Raw genomic sequence first — 18,108 nt, 5'->3', positions numbered from 1 at the left:
CCTTCTAGAAAGAAAGGGGTTTGCTGGTTTTATTGACTTGTTAGGTTCACAGAGCAGGTGTTAGTGAAAATATAAAGTTCAATGTCAACAATAAGATATTCTTTGATCAGTGCACCAGCAGGTGTGGACACCACTGAATTAGAAATTACATTCTTAATGTCAAAATGAAAATACATCATTGAAATAATAGTGGTTTACATTAAAATAAGTTTTAATTGCATCAAAATCATTAAGACTGAACTGCACAGCAATAAAACTACAATGCTGGTAAGAAATGCACTTGTATTCGAGGTAAAACTGGACCACCATATTCAATACAGTATCCCAAAATGAACCAAACATGCACAGCTGTTCAAGATGTATGTACCAACAAGTACATTATTCACATACCTTTGAGGTTTCTAACACACTGTCTTTCTTAAAACATTCCCTGGAAGCACAGTGGAAAGTTCACTCCCACACAAAGCAGCAGGTTACCAAAAACACTAACGATCCTGAGTGGACGGCTGACTGACAGAAATGTCACACGGATAACTGTCACTGCTTTAAAAGAAAGTAAAATCAGACACAGACACACACACACACACACACACACACACACAGACTCACAAAGGCACTGCTTATATCTCTTGTGACAAGCCAGGTGCCTGCATCAAGTGTGCAGCAGGCCAAGAGGTGTCATGAGGTTAAGACTAAGGGTGTTAGAGATGCTGGCTCATGAGTTTCACCATCTCGCTGTACATCTCCTGCGGGGCGTCCAGGCCCCAGATGAAATCCAGGTGCTCCCAGTGGGGGATGTGCTTGTGGTAGACCAGGTTGGAGACCTGGGTGAGGAGCACGGCCACGTCTTTGGGGTCGGCCAGCGTGTCGTGGCCACCCGACCACAGCGCGGTGGGCACCTTCATGTCGCGCACGTGGTACAGAGGCGGGGTCGACTGCCGGGAACAGAGAAAATGAGATCGGGTCAGAGGTTCAGCGGCAGCGGCGAGAACTCTTGAGAGACGAGTGAGGAGGCCACGTTAAAACGCAGCCTGAAAACTGACACCAGGATCGTTTTCACATCAAAAAAAGAAAAAAAAAATCACAGGCCGCCTTCGGATCCTGAAGTCAAACGTGTGAATTCTCACCTAGTTTTGCTCGAGAGCACATTTATCAAACTGCTGTTCAGCTCTAATGTGGTCCGAGTGGTGTGTGCAAGGCATCGTTTTCGTGTGGAAGTGAGCACAACCAATCACTGTGAAACAACTACTGCAGATCACTAATCATACCCAGAAATGTAAAGATATGTCCACTCTAAAGCCACTCTAAAGCCCATAAACACGACCCGAGCAGTCGAATATTTGCCACTTCTTTGTCATTTATAGATGTATATCTGGGTACATAAGCCAAAATGAATGAGGAACATATGTGGTTGTTCCTGTGTGGTTAGTGGCATCCTGTTTGCGCAGTTTTTCTTGCCACTTCATTAGATGCACTGTGTAAGTCCCTCTGGATAAGAGCAACTGCTAAATGACAATAATGTAATAATGTAGTAATGAAAATCATGGTTCCAAACGACTCCTCCACTCCTTACAATCTTCAGACAAACTGATCTAATCAGTGTTTGGAAAGCTAGTGCCCCATCACTACTACTCAGCGAGCTGAGCACTGATTCAAGAACAGTAATTCAGAAGGAGATAGGAATCAGCTAAGTGTCTGGTAACCATCATTTGTATGGGCAAAACCTCTATTTGTGATTAACATCTCTTGTTGTTCAACATACCCTAAGAGATCTTATCCAAATTTGGCAGTAATTTAAGCATAGGCACTGACATATTCTACTTCATTCTCCTGAGTATGTGAGAAAGTGAGAATAAGGCCAGGTTCACACTACATGATTTTAGCCCTGATTTTCCACTCGCTGACAGTTTTTGAAGATCGCTGAGAAAAGCCCAAGATCAGAGGCAAATCAGCGTTTACTCGGAGCTCGCAAATCGGCTCTCGATCGCTATGTGTGAATTGTTCAAAGACGCCATCCGAGAGACTTGCCGATGCCTCACAGACGCCCGAAAGATATCTAGCAGGCTAAATATCTGGACCTGTTGGGGAGTCCAAATCCTGTAGTGTGAAAAGTGTTGTGATCCAGTTGTGACTGGCAGTTAGTGCGGCGACGAGCTACAGCCAATGACAGCGCAAGACACGGGGTGAGGGGAAACCCGGGGGGGGAGTTGTACAACTCCAACAAGCATGGCTTCAACAAAAGTTCCGCGGTCTGCTTGGACCTTACAAATTTCTGCAGTACTGTGAATATGAATTCATGACTTAAAACTGTGATTCTTACATTACAATTTAATTGCATAAACAATATCAATAATAGCAGTACCCTGTCAAAATACAAATATTGTGAGATGAGATTTTGGCCATATTGCTTACAGAGCATATTATCTTTTGTCTATAGTAGCCATTTTTGGAAGAAAAAAATCTCGCACACGGTATGGCGTCATTCCCCGTGTGTTTTTGTGACAAAACGTAGTTTGGAGACCGGACAGACTCATCGGAGATTCCTTCTGGTGAAAGATCTTGTAATGTGTGACACCCTGTCGCTGGTCATGTAGTGTGCAAACCACAACGACTTCAAAATTCCCGATTACAAGACAGCAAGTTGTGTAGTGTGAACAGTCCAGCGATCTGACGACTTTGAAAGTCATGTAGTGTGAACCTGGCCTAAGTGAGAAAGCTGATAAAATTTAGGAAGATGGAACATCCCTCTCCAGACAGACAGTTTTAAAAACAACATTTCAGTCTCACCTGGTTGTAATGTGCCATGTTCCCAGCTCTCCCATAGTCATACGCCATTAGCTTCCCACGGTGCACTGCCTGGGAGAAGACATGCATATATCTTACAATGCAAAACAATACAACAAATGCCTTGACATACTCCTTGTGGTCCTTACAAGGACAATGGCAGTGCTTTTAAGTACAATGCCAATACACAGGATTAAATGTTGACAGTACAGGTCGACAGAGGCAGAAGAATAGAGATGAATCAGAGACGAATGTCATATCTGCACTGTGTGACATCTACAATTACCAGTACACAATGTAATTGAGGCTGTGGCCTTGTGGCAATTGTTACCATGGAGACAATTAAAATTTTCCATAACACAGAATCAGAGGAAGAAGTTAGAACCCGTTCCTGTGACGAGAGTGTCACACTGATGACACCGAGAGCAACAGCGATGTCTTAAGATAAGAGCCGCGCCCATGCACTCAGTGGAATGCTGAAGGTGTGCAAACGTTGGGGGAAGCGCGCCACTGTGGCAGACTGTCGACGCCCCAGCACAGACTGTTATTCACTTCGCTGTTCCTTTTTTTAGGCGTTGCCAGCTGAAGTTTTCATACCAAATTACAGCATGCCAAGTAATACACACAAAAAAAGAGTCCCCAACTTTCTCAGCTAGCTAGGCATTAATTAAACACCAAGTCAGACTCCTTCCTCCTCCCATCCCTTCCATTTTTATTCAAATGAAAGTCTTCACTGTAGAAAACTCAGCGGCATGACAAGTGTGACATGGCACAAGGCATTAATTTTATAATCAGCAAAGTGGGAATCCTCCACAGCCCCCACCCCCCACCCCCCCCCAAAAAAATGTAGTCATTAAAAAAAATCCTCACTGCAGGCAATTTGCTGACATGAAAGGTGACGCAATACAAGTTCAGACATCCTCAGAGCAAAGACTGCAATTGTGCGGGATAAGGATGGAGAGTACGGTAACAGTGTAGGAGAACATCAAAGGCTGCAGCTGGGGACTGAGAGCAGGGCTGCCAGGAGGCCTGTGTTAGGCCCCGGGGAGGGATGAATACCATTTAATCTGTGAGCCTAATCCAGATTCCAGAGGATGTATTTTTGGGAGGGTTGGGGGGGGGGGGGGTGAATGCTCTGCCCTGGACTCTGTGATCAGGGGTGATGTCTTACTCTGCGGCAGAGCACAGAAGCGGAGAGCCGTGACACTGTTTATGCCAAAGGAGCTTCGAAAAGATCAATCGCCCCCTACCCCCCACCCCCATCCCCCTCCAGCTTTAACCAAAATGAATGAACTCTAGCCGCTCTAGGCTGCTTATATTAGATGGATGGGCTCTACACTGAATACAGAGAAAGATACATAGTGGTGGAAATAGGGTTTTTAAGAGACCACTTTGATCTCCAAGTACCTGAGACCAGTGAATCATGTTCTGTACAGACGTCCCAGCAGGGCAGTGAGTGGTGTACACAGGGGTACGGGACTGGAAGAGAGAGGAAGACACCAGAACAACGTCAGAACAACATCAAAGACATGCCAAAACAGTGAGCCATGCACATCATCAGGTATAATTCAGCAAGACAAACATTAAGTGAAATTTACGCTTTAATTACTTTTTCAACTCAATAGTTGAAATTAAGGTAGAACAGATACAACACTGGCTATCTGCTAGTTCAAAATATAAGGTACTGCACAACCTCTGATTCAATTATACTACAGACTACCATTATAGTTGCCATACCTGTAGCTGCCAAGCTAGTCAAACGATACAATGTTATACAATGTATTGCTGTACACAATACTTGTAATGTCCTTTCTCTCCTCCATTTCTCAACTCAAAATAAGCACAGAACCAGCCTGTCACAAAGCTAATTTGTGGTCATGACATTACTCCTAAAAACTGTGGTCATTTAACCTAATGTGACAAATGAACAGGCACAGCAAGAGTGATAGCTGACCATGTTGAGGTTCTTCTCATCAAAGCCACAGAGGACGAAGAAGATGTTTCCACAGAGCTCGCTCAGTGGGTCATGGCTGCAGAACTTGGTGGCAAACCACTTGATCAGAGGACTCTGTGGGAAGAAGTCCTTCCTTCCAAACAGGTCCTGCAAATAATGAAGTAGGGGCCACGTCAGCAAGCAATGCAGTAATCCCACAATCTGGCTGTATAACTGTAATGCCCCTAACTTTGAAGCAGTACAGTCATCATTTTAAAGGAGTCCTAATAAATTGTGAATCACATCTATATCCTTAGCTGGTTCATCACCATATTGATGTCTATGGTACTTTTTCAGTGGTGGAAGAGTCTGTGTGGCTTACCCAGATCAGGAACTCTGGGAAGATGGAGAGTTTGGTCATGGGGCTCTCAGTAAAGGCCACAGTTGCCACTGGGGCCAAACCAAAGAACATCTTGATTTTGCTGGCCAGCTCGGGCATGGTGGAGAAAGCTATGAAAGCTGAAACCACAACAGGGTCAGACAGGTTAAACGACATGACCGAGTCCTGAGGTGTTTTGAGACAGCATTTGAGACATTTTTTTAATTATATTCTAGACGTTGTAGCTTATTATAACACAATTTTGGGCTCAGCTTGGAAAAGTAAAGATAAAAACAGGAGAGGACTTGGGTTAAAATACCATTTTACTGAACTGATATCAGAACAGTGTTACCCTCAGAACATCAAACCGTTCAATGGAATCAACCCATCTAATTAAGACGCAGCGAAACATGAGAGAACAAACAGCTTGCCATATGTTACATGCCAATGGTTTCTTACTTTCTGCAGGACAGAGCTCCACATGAATTATACGGATTTTAACATTGTGATAATGTATACAGCTATCATGTGAGGCCTACACATTTACAACAACAGAGCTCCACTCTACTCAACGCAAATTGAGAACCCAGTGCCATTATTATCCGCATGCATACACCACATACACACAATTAAGACACTATCACAAACGATAGATAAGAAATTATAACCCATACGCATGATTATGATCTAATTAAAATTAACACAGATTAAAAACAGGTGGACTATATTAGAAGGACTATATTAGGAAAGTGCATCATACCAATGGTGGTGCCTTGGGAATGTCCTACATAGAAAATCTGCTCCTGTCCTGTGACCTTTGTGATGTGGTTCACCACTGCTGGAAGGTCCTTCTTTGCCATCTCATCATAGCTGTAATACAGGGAGAGCAGCACGACACTGTGGCATTCCCTTTACACAGGCTTAACATGTTTCCAACAAAATTAATGCTTTTTACCAAATGAATCCTTGCTGTGTCGGAGAGATAGTTTCTGCAGATCCATCATGTGGAGAACAATCTTTATATAATTTCTGACACACTACAGGTGATATAAATGGAGTCATGATGGATCCTTAAAGGAGGTGGAATACCATAGTAGAAAAACACTGAAGGACAGAGGTACATCCTCTGGCACACTATGGGGTTTTACAGACTCCAGGCAAAAACTCCCAAGATGAACACCTCCAAATGCAGGCAGCATTGTAACATAGTGGAGCTCGTACCCGAAAGGTTTGCGTAACCCACAAATGCCTCAGTAAATATCAAGATGTATAAATGAACAACATCTGCTAAATGACAATAATGTAATACAATGTGTAATGTAAATATTAGTGTGGCCCACTAGCTAGCTAAGTAAATCCTATCAAAAGATAGTTTTGATTAGTTTAACATTTTTTTGGTCACTGCATAATTCCATTTGTGTTATTTAATAGTTTTGATGTTTTTACTATTATTCTAAAATGTGGAAAATAGTAAAAATGAAGAAAATCCATTCTATGAGTAGGTGTGTCCAAACTTTTGACAGGCATCGTAAACATTGCAGGCTGGGAGTGTGGGGGCTGCCGGTACCTGAACTCCCAAAATGCGTCCTGGTCCGGGGTCAGTGTGACATGTTTCCTGGACCAGGTGTTCCCGCGGCTGTTGCCTATCCACACGTCGTAGCCGGCATCGGCCAAGATGAAGCCCAGGCTGCCGTTGGGCAGGTTGGTCACCCAGTTGCTCCCGGCTGCTAGCAGGCCGTGCTGAAGGAATACCACGGGTCTTGGACCTGAATGACAGGCAGGGACACAAAGCGTGACGCACCTATCACTTGAACCTCAAGTGATGCTCGACACAGAAAAATTGCTGTCTAGTTGTTGAGACATCAAAATTATATATGACATAAAATATATCCTCCATTATATATTATATACAGGAGTGGCAGTGTAGCATAGTGGCAAACAGCCGGGCTCGTAACCGAACGGTCGCTGGTTCGATTTCCCACCGGGGCACTGTTGTGCTTAACCCATTTGAGCAAAACCTTGCAGAAAATGTGTTCAACCTCTGTTAAACAGTTTCACTGTCGGTGGAGATTTTAATTCTCCCACCAGATGGCGCAAACCCACCACGCCATATGAGCCTTGCTGCTTCGGCTGCCTGACGGCATTTTTTCACCGGAGCTCCCTATTCTTTCGTTTTCTTTTTTGGGAACTTTATCGCTGCGATCCGTTGGAGGCAGGATATGCGCTGGGTCTTTTCAGTAAAACAAACAGCCCTGTGGCTGATTGGATTGTTTTACCTCATACCAGCCACTTTGCCCATCCCCCCCCCCGCCCCCCCCTTCCCCTTACTAGAGCCTGTAAGGCTCGCATTAGGAGCGCACTGGTGAAATTTTAGGATTTACATAACTGCCGGGTGAGCTCAATAGGCAAAATGTTGCACAACGATTTGCCAAAGTGCTGCTGGGAAGTGAAGTCTGGAGGCAGAACTTATGAAATCTGATTAAATTTGCTCAGTATTTCACCCCCCCCCCCCCCCCATCAGTGGTCTCTCCCTGTAAAAATGCCTATCTTGTTAAAGATTTTTTTTGTTGGGGATGGGTGACAGCTTGATCTCTAAAAATAAATGAAATAAACTAATTCATGAGCAATAGGGGACACCCACAGATCCATGCTTCTGCAAAATACATCATCTTCTGCAATGCAAGTAAGTCAGTCTACCAAGATTGTGGCATTCAAGGGCTGGCCTTGTGTCTCACTTAAAAGGCATCTGAATTAATTCTATGCTAAAATAAATACCAAGATATGTGTTAGGTTAAACATAACAAGCACTTATAAATCAGCCCAACATGGCCTGTTGGCTCGGTGTATGTGTCGTAAGTCCAACTACACGTATTCACTCTCAACAATACAAAATGTTACATTAATCTTGACATCTTATTCAACATTTATTTTAAATGATGGAGCCTTAGGTGCCCTTTCAATAAGACTCATTTCATTTTATTTCACTTTCATTCAAAGACCACAGGAACGTCTGACAAAACCCACTTAGGAGTATCCCCATAAGGTCCAATCTCAGTCAGGATGCTGGACAGGAAAAATGGCCTTTTTGCGGTTTTTAGGGCAGCTTGCTACTTTTTTACATCTCGAACATTTTTCTAAAACGGGTCTGGAAATGAATTATTGCAAAAAATATCTGTAATACTTTGAGTGGTACACACACCATCCCCTGTGATTTGGAGAAGTGGGACATGAAGAAATGAGGTGCTTTTCCATCAGCGAGCTTCAAATCCCAAGAATGTTCTCACTGCCATACTCTAGCGAGCAAGGGGGCACAGAGGGAAACAAACAGCTTGATGGGTGTTTACTTATTAATCGGATATCAGAATATATTATTGAGATTTACCAGGGAGTCTTCAAATCTACCCCCAGACAGCCTGACGAGCAGCGCTGGGGGATTAAACAAAACAACAACAAGAAAAAAAAAACGAAACCCCCTGCCTGCTTGGTAAAGCGTTTCTAATGACATACCGATCTCAGCATTAGCACTAAGCGTGTTGTGCATCTGAAATGAAGCCAATTTAAAAATCAAGAAATCTCTGGCTCTGTCAATATGGGGAGCGAAATGTATATTTTTAAAATAAGGCTTATGGCCAAAATCCTCCAGAAGCAGTGGGGTCCTCTTACAGAGGGATTTGTGTCAGCAGAAAGTGTTCGTATTTCAGTACATACCAGGCGTTGTGCTGAGGAGAGGGAAACCGGAGGGTGGGATATAGTCTAATGGTGTGTTTTGCTCAGACAGATGAGATTAGACTGTGGTGTGGTGATTGCTCAGTTCATAAATTAAATATAAGCAGCACAAAGGAGAGGATACTGAACACCGATCCCCGGGGGCTCGGGCTGGACCATATTTGTGTCCGACCTAAGCCAGGTATCGCACTAACAAGAGCAACCTTGGGTAATCAAAGACTGCCATTTGCAGCCACAACAGCAGTCAAGAAAATGCCGAGACACTTCAGCTTTGTAGACAGAGATTCTCGTACAGCCCTCAGGTGGTGTCAGTCAGGGTTGATGGCTGTCGAGGCTCATTCTAGTTATTGCTGCTGAGAGTGCTGGGGAGGGCCTTCGGTTGGCGATGTGGAAGTGGCAGTAGGCCAAATCTCCTGCACGGGGCCGGAGTGGCCATGATTCGTAAGTGGGACAGAGGTTCTCCACTCCCCTAACCAGCTGCAGTGAAGAATGTGCTTGTCCTGCAGTGTAGACCCCTTCCCCTTTCCTCCAGCGCTCCCTTATCAACACCACAAACAGCCAATACAAAGGGCCGCAGCTTGTCAACAAAGCCAAAGTGCCCCTCAGCAGGACCTCGGCTCTGCAATTTTCACCGTAAAGAAACTTCCTCTAGAGTGACTTCAGTCTTTACAGTCTACCTCAATACTCAGCTGCATGGTAGGCACCTCTGTTTAAATTAACAAGTGGGTCAGCGAGCTTCCCTAGTTACTTCTGTCCAAAAGCCAAACATCTGTTTAGCAAAGTTAAGGCCCACTTGACAGCTATGAATATTACATTTGCTTCATATATTCAGCTTCATTTGCTCCTTGCACCAGATAAAATTTTAATATCTGAAAGAGAGGTAGAACTAGCCACTCACTACCATTCCAAAGACTAAAAACACACTAAACTGTGCCATCCAGCACCATGCTTTGTTGTGATCTACTCTACAAGAAAAGAAAACATACATATTGTTTCACCTTAAGATGCGAGTAGTAATTCTGACCTGGACCTCTATGTAATAGGGCCAGGGCAACTGTTTGGCAGTGATGTACTGAACACGTAAAATTAAATTAACATTATGTGATTTAAAAAATACATATGATTCACCTGAATTTTAACACAGCAGTCATTTCCTCACTTACATTGAACTTCATATATTATATATCATAACAAAAAGGCACAGGAAAAAGAGAGAGCAATATGTTATATATCAAAAAAGCTACAGTGGAAATACATGGCACACTTTCAAGAGGGCTGAAGGACTGTCAGCTGACAAAGTGCCATATCTTCTGACAACTGAATCATGTGATCGAGTCTCATTAATAAGGAAAGGAATCCATTTATGGATGACAAAGGCCAGGGGCAGGCTGAATGCCCTGTTCACTAAATTCAGTACCAGACAGGCTCAGTTTAACCCTGCACGGTTTGCCAATACAGAGACTCCCATTTTTTTTCCCATTTGATAGCTGGTGTGACAGTCATCTGATGGTGTGGTCAAACAGGGAAATTGTGTGGTGCAACCACATCAGACTTTCCTTAGCATCATGCCCTCTCTCCTTGTCTGTGTGGGAGGCAGGGCAACATTTCTCTTTTGTCCTATGATCTTGTAATGGCACAGCACTCACATGCTTAAAAATGACTCACACTGATGAAGGCCATCAACTGAAACTCTTCTACTTTTCTCCACTAGAGGAACTGGAAGAGTAAATTACAAGGCTGCACACCTTTGCTCCCTAGCTTGGGTCTCCTTTTTGAAATAACTGGCTTGTTAAGCCCACACATGTCTATTCCTAGCCTGTGAATGAGTGGACCAGACATACTGCAGAGAGAACCAGAAACATCTCATTATAAAAATGTAACGTAGCCCTATACATATTATGTATAACATAGCATGCTAGGCATACTAAAAAACATATACCTCCCCCACCAGTTGACATTAGGGGCGGTAGTTTGGTGTATTGATAAGGAGCAGGGCTTGTAAGTGAAAGGTTGCTAGTTTGATTCCCCACTGTGGCACTGCTTCTGTACCCTTGGGCAGAATTTCCTCAGTAAATATCCAGCTGCATAAATGGGTAACATGCAAAGTTGTAACCTATGTAAGTCGCTCTGAATAAGAGCATCTGCTAAATGACAATAATGTAATGTAATGTACTGCTGGTGACTGACAATGAAACAACGGAAGAGATCAAAGGGTCGCAGATGGCTCTATATGGTATCTGCAGCCTGAAGCTCCCACCCTCGGCGGGTCACCCCGGGGTCGCACCGCACGCACCGTCACACGCCTTGCTCCCCGCGCCGCAGGAGATCCTGTTGATGCTCAGGATGTAGCCGTCCTCCGTGACCACTTCGTGCTCCTCCGCCGGGTAGCCCCAGTACTTGATGATCTCGCTCTGCGGGCGAGAGGCAGCAAGCAGATCAACCATCTGACCGAGATCAAAGACCAGGAAAAACCTGAACAGGATTAGCACCAGACATCGGCTGTCCCGACATACCCAGCCAATGTAAACGTGCTGCTGGGAGGATGTGCAGAGCTTTTCTATACCAAAGTGCAAAGTGCAGCGCAAGCAGAAAACACAAAACACTGTGTGTACCACACACTACGGTCAAAATAAGAAGTCAGAGGGTTCACCATGTGATTGCTAGCCCCCCCACAATATTCTAAGCAGACATTGTCTCCTTGGAGTCTTTTCCCCTACTTATCTTTTCCAATAGTGGCCTTATCTTCACAGATTAATAAAGCTGAGTCACAACGTGCAGAAATTCGAAATGCTCGAATTGTACCGGTTTCCATGCAGTCAGTGCTCTGCAACAAATTCCCTTTAAACAGGGAGCCTTCTTTCTGTCAAGATGCCTGCTTCCACAAAATAATTAGCTGCTTGTCACTTGAAGAATCCATTCTTCCCCCCAGCACAGTCACACTCCTTCCCTCCCAGATATGATATAAATTCTAATCAGAAACTTCAAAGGAAATGTATGAGCTTGTTGGTTCCAGCCTCGCCATGCAATCTGTCCATGCATAATTAAAGGCACCGCAATTTCCCGCTCCCCCCGGGCTCACAGTCTGCACATTCTACTTTGGGCCACTTAAGGATAAACCCATCTCTCCTTCAACAAACATTAAGGAGGGAGGCAGGGAGGGAGGGCCTCCGCTCAGCCTCATTGGGGGGGTGGGGTGGGGGGCTGTGTATGAAAAATACCATCCTGCATTACCACGAGAAGGAGACGCTAACGGGGGCCTCCGCTCAGTCTAACATGACTACAGCCTTGGTGTGGACTTTTGAGTAATGGAGCTGCGCATTTCCCGTTTCCCTTTTCATGTCCTGTGCAATGCAGTGAGCTCGGCAGGTCACTGAAATTGTTGGAAAAGGTTTTGTAAGAAAAAAAAAAACATTTCCTTTGTGATTTCTTTTGTGTACTTTTTGTAAATTTGTGAATGAGGCTAACTGTGGTTACATGAAATAGGTGCCTGTGAAAAGTGAAGGGGCTAATATGCTAAATTATACAATCCAACAATACTAAATTATGTGGGCTACTCCAATATATCAATACACAACTCCTTCTTCTCTTGCCTTTTGCAATGTGTAATTTATCATTCTTTGCTTTTGTTAAGAAAGGCTGTGTAAAGGTACAACAGGATCCAATAAAGCTGACAAAAAGACAGTACTTATCCAACAATTAACTGTATCTTTCTACTTAGAGGTACGCTTGTTTGGGATCAAAATCTTGTTTGCTTTTCCTCAAAGATAGGCATAGTTTGGATATGAAAACTTTCATAGACTTATCTCTTCACACCCACATTATAAGTTATCAATTATTGTGATGGATGTGGTATACCTGAATAACCTAAGAATGTACCATTCTGTATATATTGATAAGATTAAGCCCACACCTTAACATGGCCATACAATTTTGTAGTTTGTTAATCATACTTGGGTTAATGTATACCTTAAAAAACAGCACTCAATCAAAAACAAACAGTAAGAAAGAAAAAAAAAAAACCAAGGCTTCCTCATATTGCGTTAAGTGCTTCCGTTCTGATAACATGCAGAGGGTACTCAAATTTATTTTTGGCTGCATTTTGCTGAAACCTGAAACTTTTCTTTTCCAAACAGCAAATCACACCAGCCAATCTCAAACCAGTATCATGTTTTCCCTTTCTGTGGCAGAACTGCATCCTTTTGGGCCTTGTCTCACATCTCTGGTCATGTGCCACCTTTCATGCTGCAAGCTGTCACAGGAAATGAAAGGGCAAAGGACAATATGTGGGCCACAAAAGCAGAACCACCTTGTGCAGCTGTGGGCACAGGGAGAGAGTTGCGTAAAACACTGGAGGTCACAGTAATGCAAATGGTCCACCAATGTACACATATGGTGAATAAGCTTTTCTTTTTTCAGTACCACAAATACTGTTTTGGCTACACATTGTGTGAATCATTCTATTTGTGGCTCTGTCTTGAGGTGCTAGCAATTAACATGAAATCACTTTGCACAAAACAAACTACACATACAATAAGGTAGCACTTAGAAGATGGTAGTTAAGTAGACTGCTGTCATCTAAAAGGCCCACTAATGTTATCTGATGCATTTTTGCCTTTATAAACAATATGACAGCAAATTTGTGTTGCGAGAACTGTGCACTCCTGTTTTTAACTCGAAATCAATTGCGAATGTGGTCTGAATTTCTTGTGAATTTCTACTTCTAACGGCACTCATAAGTGGAAGGCAAAGGAAGAATTTCATTGTACAGGGAACTTGTTTCTTTACTGTGCATATGACAATAAAACTTTGAAACTTGAAAACTTTGAAATCTGCCCATCTGCCAAGCAGCATGTCTCCTGAGGCCCAGCTTTGACATTCTTTGTTATGTCACCGCTGTTGAAGGCAGAAATCATAGCTTCATCCCCACCACATGACTGAATTTTAAAGCCCTGTCCAAAAATATTTTTCAGAACATTTGCACAGCAGTTGCTGGAATGTTCACCCAACACAGCTGGCTGGGAGACATGGTTATGGGGGCAGTGCTTTGACCGGCTGTTGCATGTGATCATGTTTTTGACAAAATCTCTCTGCTTACAATGCTGTTTGCAGGGAAAGTACAACTTACGATGTTCATGTTGACTTCAGGGTCCAGTCCTGCAATGTCTCTCCTCATAAGACCCTTACACTGGACTGCCCCTTGGACAAGGAAGGCCACACACAGCAGTAACCAGGACATTTTCACCCTGAAAAGCATTAGAGATGTGTCAAAAACATTTACATTTACATTTATTTATTTAGCAGACGCTTTTATCCAAAGCGACTTACAAAAGTGCATACAGCAAGTATAGCGACAGTACGGGGACAGGATGTGTACAGTTCCACAATAAGGAACGTGCCCATTATAATCTTTGACCTTTTCCCAATTCCAGCCGACATTAAAAAGCAGATCACAAAATTTCAAGGCCACTGCTTCGTACTACCCTTCTGATACACACTCACACATCTGCTTTGTTACCTTCACTAAGCCCATTTTCAAGAGTGGTCACCCTTTTTTTCCATAAAAAAAACAGCATATAGGAATCCCCAAGCGTGTATCTTTTGTATCTGATGTTTCAATAATTTCTGAACTGCGGCAAGTTTCTAGCAATTTCTTTTTATTTACCGTGGGAGTCTTGGGAATCTGTTGAAACCCAGAATTTCAAGGGTACATTGGGAGAAGGTGCAAACCATGATTTTTATTTATTTATTTATTTATTTATTTTCCAGAAGCATGCTCAAATATACAACGGCTATGAAGAGAACCCGTACGGTGCACAATAATTTAACAGCCATTAACCTAGCGTGCAGTCTTATTTTATTTAATAGCTCCGTGAAGGCTGAAAAGGTGCCCATTTGCCCGTATAATCATCCATGCCTTTTCTAAATTAAAGTCGTAAACTAATTTACGCCTAAACCCTGCGTTCATGATCATGAGTCACTACATTAAAAGCCTACAAATAATTAAGGGACATAAAGGAGCTTGAATTCAGTCCAGGCGGTTTCCATTATCTGACCTGTAGCCAACGATGAGGCTAGTGATACTATCATTACACCGAAAGAAAATGACCGTACGCATGTCTGAGGCATACTGGTTTAAACAATGATTCGTACATGATTACATTAACCTTTGAGAGACCACACTATAAAGATAGTTTTCACAGGGTAAAGTCAACCATAGGAAGTGACCACATCTCCTAAGGCCTACAGTAATACACAGATACGGTAAACTTCAGCTGTATAGCTAGTTTCCTGTTTTTACCATTTGATCGTCGCTCAACCCACTTACAATACAATATCTCAATGACAAATCGTATTTGAGTTATTTCTACGTTGTCTGACAAGTTTGTAAGCATGTACAATGTAACAAAGTTACGTACTTATCACCTGTTTTGAAAAACAGTGCCACAGAACCACTGACAGGTTAGTGACTAGCTGCACGTGACAGCCGATCGTGTTCCCTTTAAATTCATTGTTTCTTTGAACACAAGCTTGCCTCTTGGATTCTCCTTGATTGATAACATTACAAAATTAAAACTTACAGTTTAGCGATAATCGAAGTATCACCACTGTCAAGGCGCAAACTTTCACAAAAACAAGCTAATGAACAACGACCGCGCAATATTCGATTTTTTTCGCTCAACAATCTTCGTTATGTCCCGTTCTAAGATGACAAAACCTACACTTACTGGAGAGTGCTAGTTATTTGTTATCGATAAACTAGTAAAGGAAAAACACATACTCTGAATTTTAAACTCACCCCGCTGAGGTTCCTTGTCTTTCTTTGAGAATAAACTGTCCGCCGAACACAAGACTAAAGGCAGGGGGTGTCGTCATTAGCCCTGCCCACTATTGTTGGATTGTCTGTTTCCGAAGTTGCGTACAGCGGTAAATTGGAAGAATATGGTCAATTGTGATTAGCCACTGAGTTTGGAAAGAGACACATTCTGCAAATATTTCACAAATGTTGTTGTTTACACAAGATCGTGCTAGTCCTTGAGTCTCTTGTTTAGCCAGCAAGCTAGCTTAGCTAACGTTAACGTTTAATAACTCAGCATTGTAATACCAGCCCCCCTTACGTCGGCTTAATAACGATGTCAGCAGACGTTGTCATTATGCAGTGTCAGAGCTCAGAACAACACAATACACCTATTTGACGAAATTTCAACAATATCGATTCGGTCTGAAAGCTTGATTGTCCGTGTGGTGTAAAAAGCACGCCGACAGTGCTCTGCTATAGCATTTCGACTGAATTAAACCATCGATAAGTAGAAAGAATATCTCTTAAGATAGCCATGACCCCTCTCCAGTCATATTATGAAGCGATTTCATAGTACGGTAACGATATAATTATGACTTGGGGGTCAAATATTTTCTCAGGTAGGAATGTTTGCACAGTCGCCCATGTTTTAAACACAGGGACAGGTTCTGGTCGGCCACCCATATATTTCGTTTTACAAGTCTAAGAGGTCAAAGTTCAACATGATTTGAAAGCGGCTACTGGTGCCGAGTCATTTACGTCAACTATCTGCCGTGCTAGTTAGCGTACTACAACTACATTGTTGATATTTATTTGTTGTTAGTTTGTCATTATGTCACGAGTACTTATAGTCGGTGCCGGTCTTACGGGCAGTTTATGCGCTTGTCTTCTGCGAAGGGAAATGCCAAATAAAGTTAAAATTGTTGTATGGGATAAAGCGCGGGGAGCAGGTTAGTCCTAAACCGGCTCGCTAGCCATCAAAGCATTTTACCTAGCTCAGGTAACTGATGTGAGGTGTTTTCTCGACGGCGTCATTTGATCAAATCAGTGACCTTAGCTAGCTATTAGGTAACGTTACATTAGTTCACCAGCTATTGTCAGATGCAGTTGGGGAGCTGTAGTAGCTCGGTAACATTAGCTAGGCTAGTTCGTGACATTGACATTACACAACAGAGAACATGTGCATAGCTTAATACACTCGCTTAGAAATAACTCAAGTTATCTTTAGCCAACTAGCAAATTATTTAAAATAGGAACTCTTTGTTTAAGAAGATGTTGTCTGTCTGATATCTTTTGTGTAACTAGCTAAACAGCTAACCAAAGCAGATAGCTTGATCACGTTAGTTTACGAAAACATTTTCTGAACACTTAAAAGAAATCATGTCAATGTGTTGATGAGAAAGCCTTATTCACTGAGGAACCTAGAATAACGCATCAAATATGTGATCGATGGTTTATAAGGAAAAACAGAAATATTAATAGTTCTGCTTACACTGACTGTGGAAGGAGAAATATGTATGTAAGATTTTTTTTCATATTTAAATTATGAAAAAGTTAAATATATATTAGTTGGTATGACGGGGTTAAATGAAATGTTAATAAATTTGTACTGAAAAAGTGTTATTTTGTGAAGGACTGTACTGTAATTAATCTGTGCTATAGAGGGGTGCTTTAATATGAAGGCGACTGCTATGAATTTCAGTTTGTCTCATTCACCGATAGATGAATATATGTAGGCAGTCAGATGGATCAAAACGAGAGATCCTTGGCACGTCCTGTTTCCTGCCCAGCGGTAAATGAGCCCATCTTTGTGTTATAGGAGGAAGAATGTCCACAAGCAGAAGCCCTAGCCATGCCACGTGCACAGTTGATCTTGGAGCACAGTACATAACTGCCACGCCGTACTATGCCCAAATACATCACAGGTATCGTGCCAGAATTTAATATAGGTATTTGTGTTACCTATGACTCTGTACCAAGTACTGAGTTCAGAGTCAGAGGAGTTCTACAGTTTTTTGTTTTGTTTTTTTTTTTTTTTTTGGTGACCTTTACCATAACAGTGAAATTGTGGTTGACAGAAATTGTCCAGTAAGTTGACGTAAGTAATAACTGGGGAAAAAATAGTGCATTAGAATTGGAGAGTATACAGCTAGTATTTCAGGATTGTTTTGCTCTTGTACATGTATTTATGAAAGCACAGAGGGTAGCTGCAAAAGGTTGTAATGTCACTGTCGTGCCATTACATCAATCACTATTCTGTTCTGTAGGTCCATTAGTGAATAGCGCAACTGAGTTTAACTCAAATATTGCTACCAGTTAATCAGTATGATTTGTGGAAAAGGTCAGTACGGCAAACATATACTGTTGCTTTGTTTTATTGCTGTGCGTTTTCATGGGAATGTACCCAAGCATTTACAAAATTTATGTTTTGCAATTTTATTAAGTTTATGAATCTTGTGATGATGCCTCTGGCTATGCATAAAGGACTTA

The 18,108-nt window shown here is 42.4% G+C and overlaps 2 protein-coding genes across 4 annotated transcripts in view; one reads left to right on the top strand and one right to left on the bottom strand.

Annotated features, from left to right (window-relative positions):
- Position 1: 1 nt before the first annotated feature.
- On the bottom strand, positions 2-15,702 carry lipf (lipase, gastric). Its single transcript, XM_036531198.1, has 10 exons — positions 15,619-15,702; positions 13,948-14,065; positions 11,116-11,233; positions 6,664-6,862; positions 5,857-5,966; positions 5,100-5,236; positions 4,739-4,885; positions 4,192-4,263; positions 2,788-2,856; positions 2-935 (listed from the first exon to the last, which is right to left on the bottom strand). The coding sequence occupies exons 1-10, from the start codon at positions 15,693-15,695 to the stop codon at positions 702-704; spliced, it is 1,281 nt and encodes a 426-aa protein (XP_036387091.1). The 5' UTR covers positions 15,696-15,702; the 3' UTR covers positions 2-701.
- Positions 15,703-16,364: 662 nt separating this feature from the next.
- rnls (renalase, FAD-dependent amine oxidase) overlaps positions 16,365-18,108 on the top strand; it is a 39,230-nt gene continuing 37,486 nt past the window's right edge. For all 3 annotated transcript variants that reach the window (XM_036527800.1, XM_036527792.1, XM_036527807.1), the window contains exons 1-2: positions 16,365-16,568; positions 17,438-17,543. In XM_036527800.1, the coding sequence (XP_036383693.1) occupies positions 16,451-16,568; positions 17,438-17,543 (224 nt within the window). In that variant the 5' untranslated portion in view covers positions 16,365-16,450. The remainder of the gene's footprint in view (positions 16,569-17,437; positions 17,544-18,108) is intronic.

This window comes from Megalops cyprinoides, chromosome 1 (genome assembly GCF_013368585.1).
Source record: "Megalops cyprinoides isolate fMegCyp1 chromosome 1, fMegCyp1.pri, whole genome shotgun sequence".
NCBI lineage: Eukaryota > Metazoa > Chordata > Actinopteri > Elopiformes > Megalopidae > Megalops > Megalops cyprinoides.
This window is presented reverse-complemented; position numbering and strand designations above follow the sequence as displayed.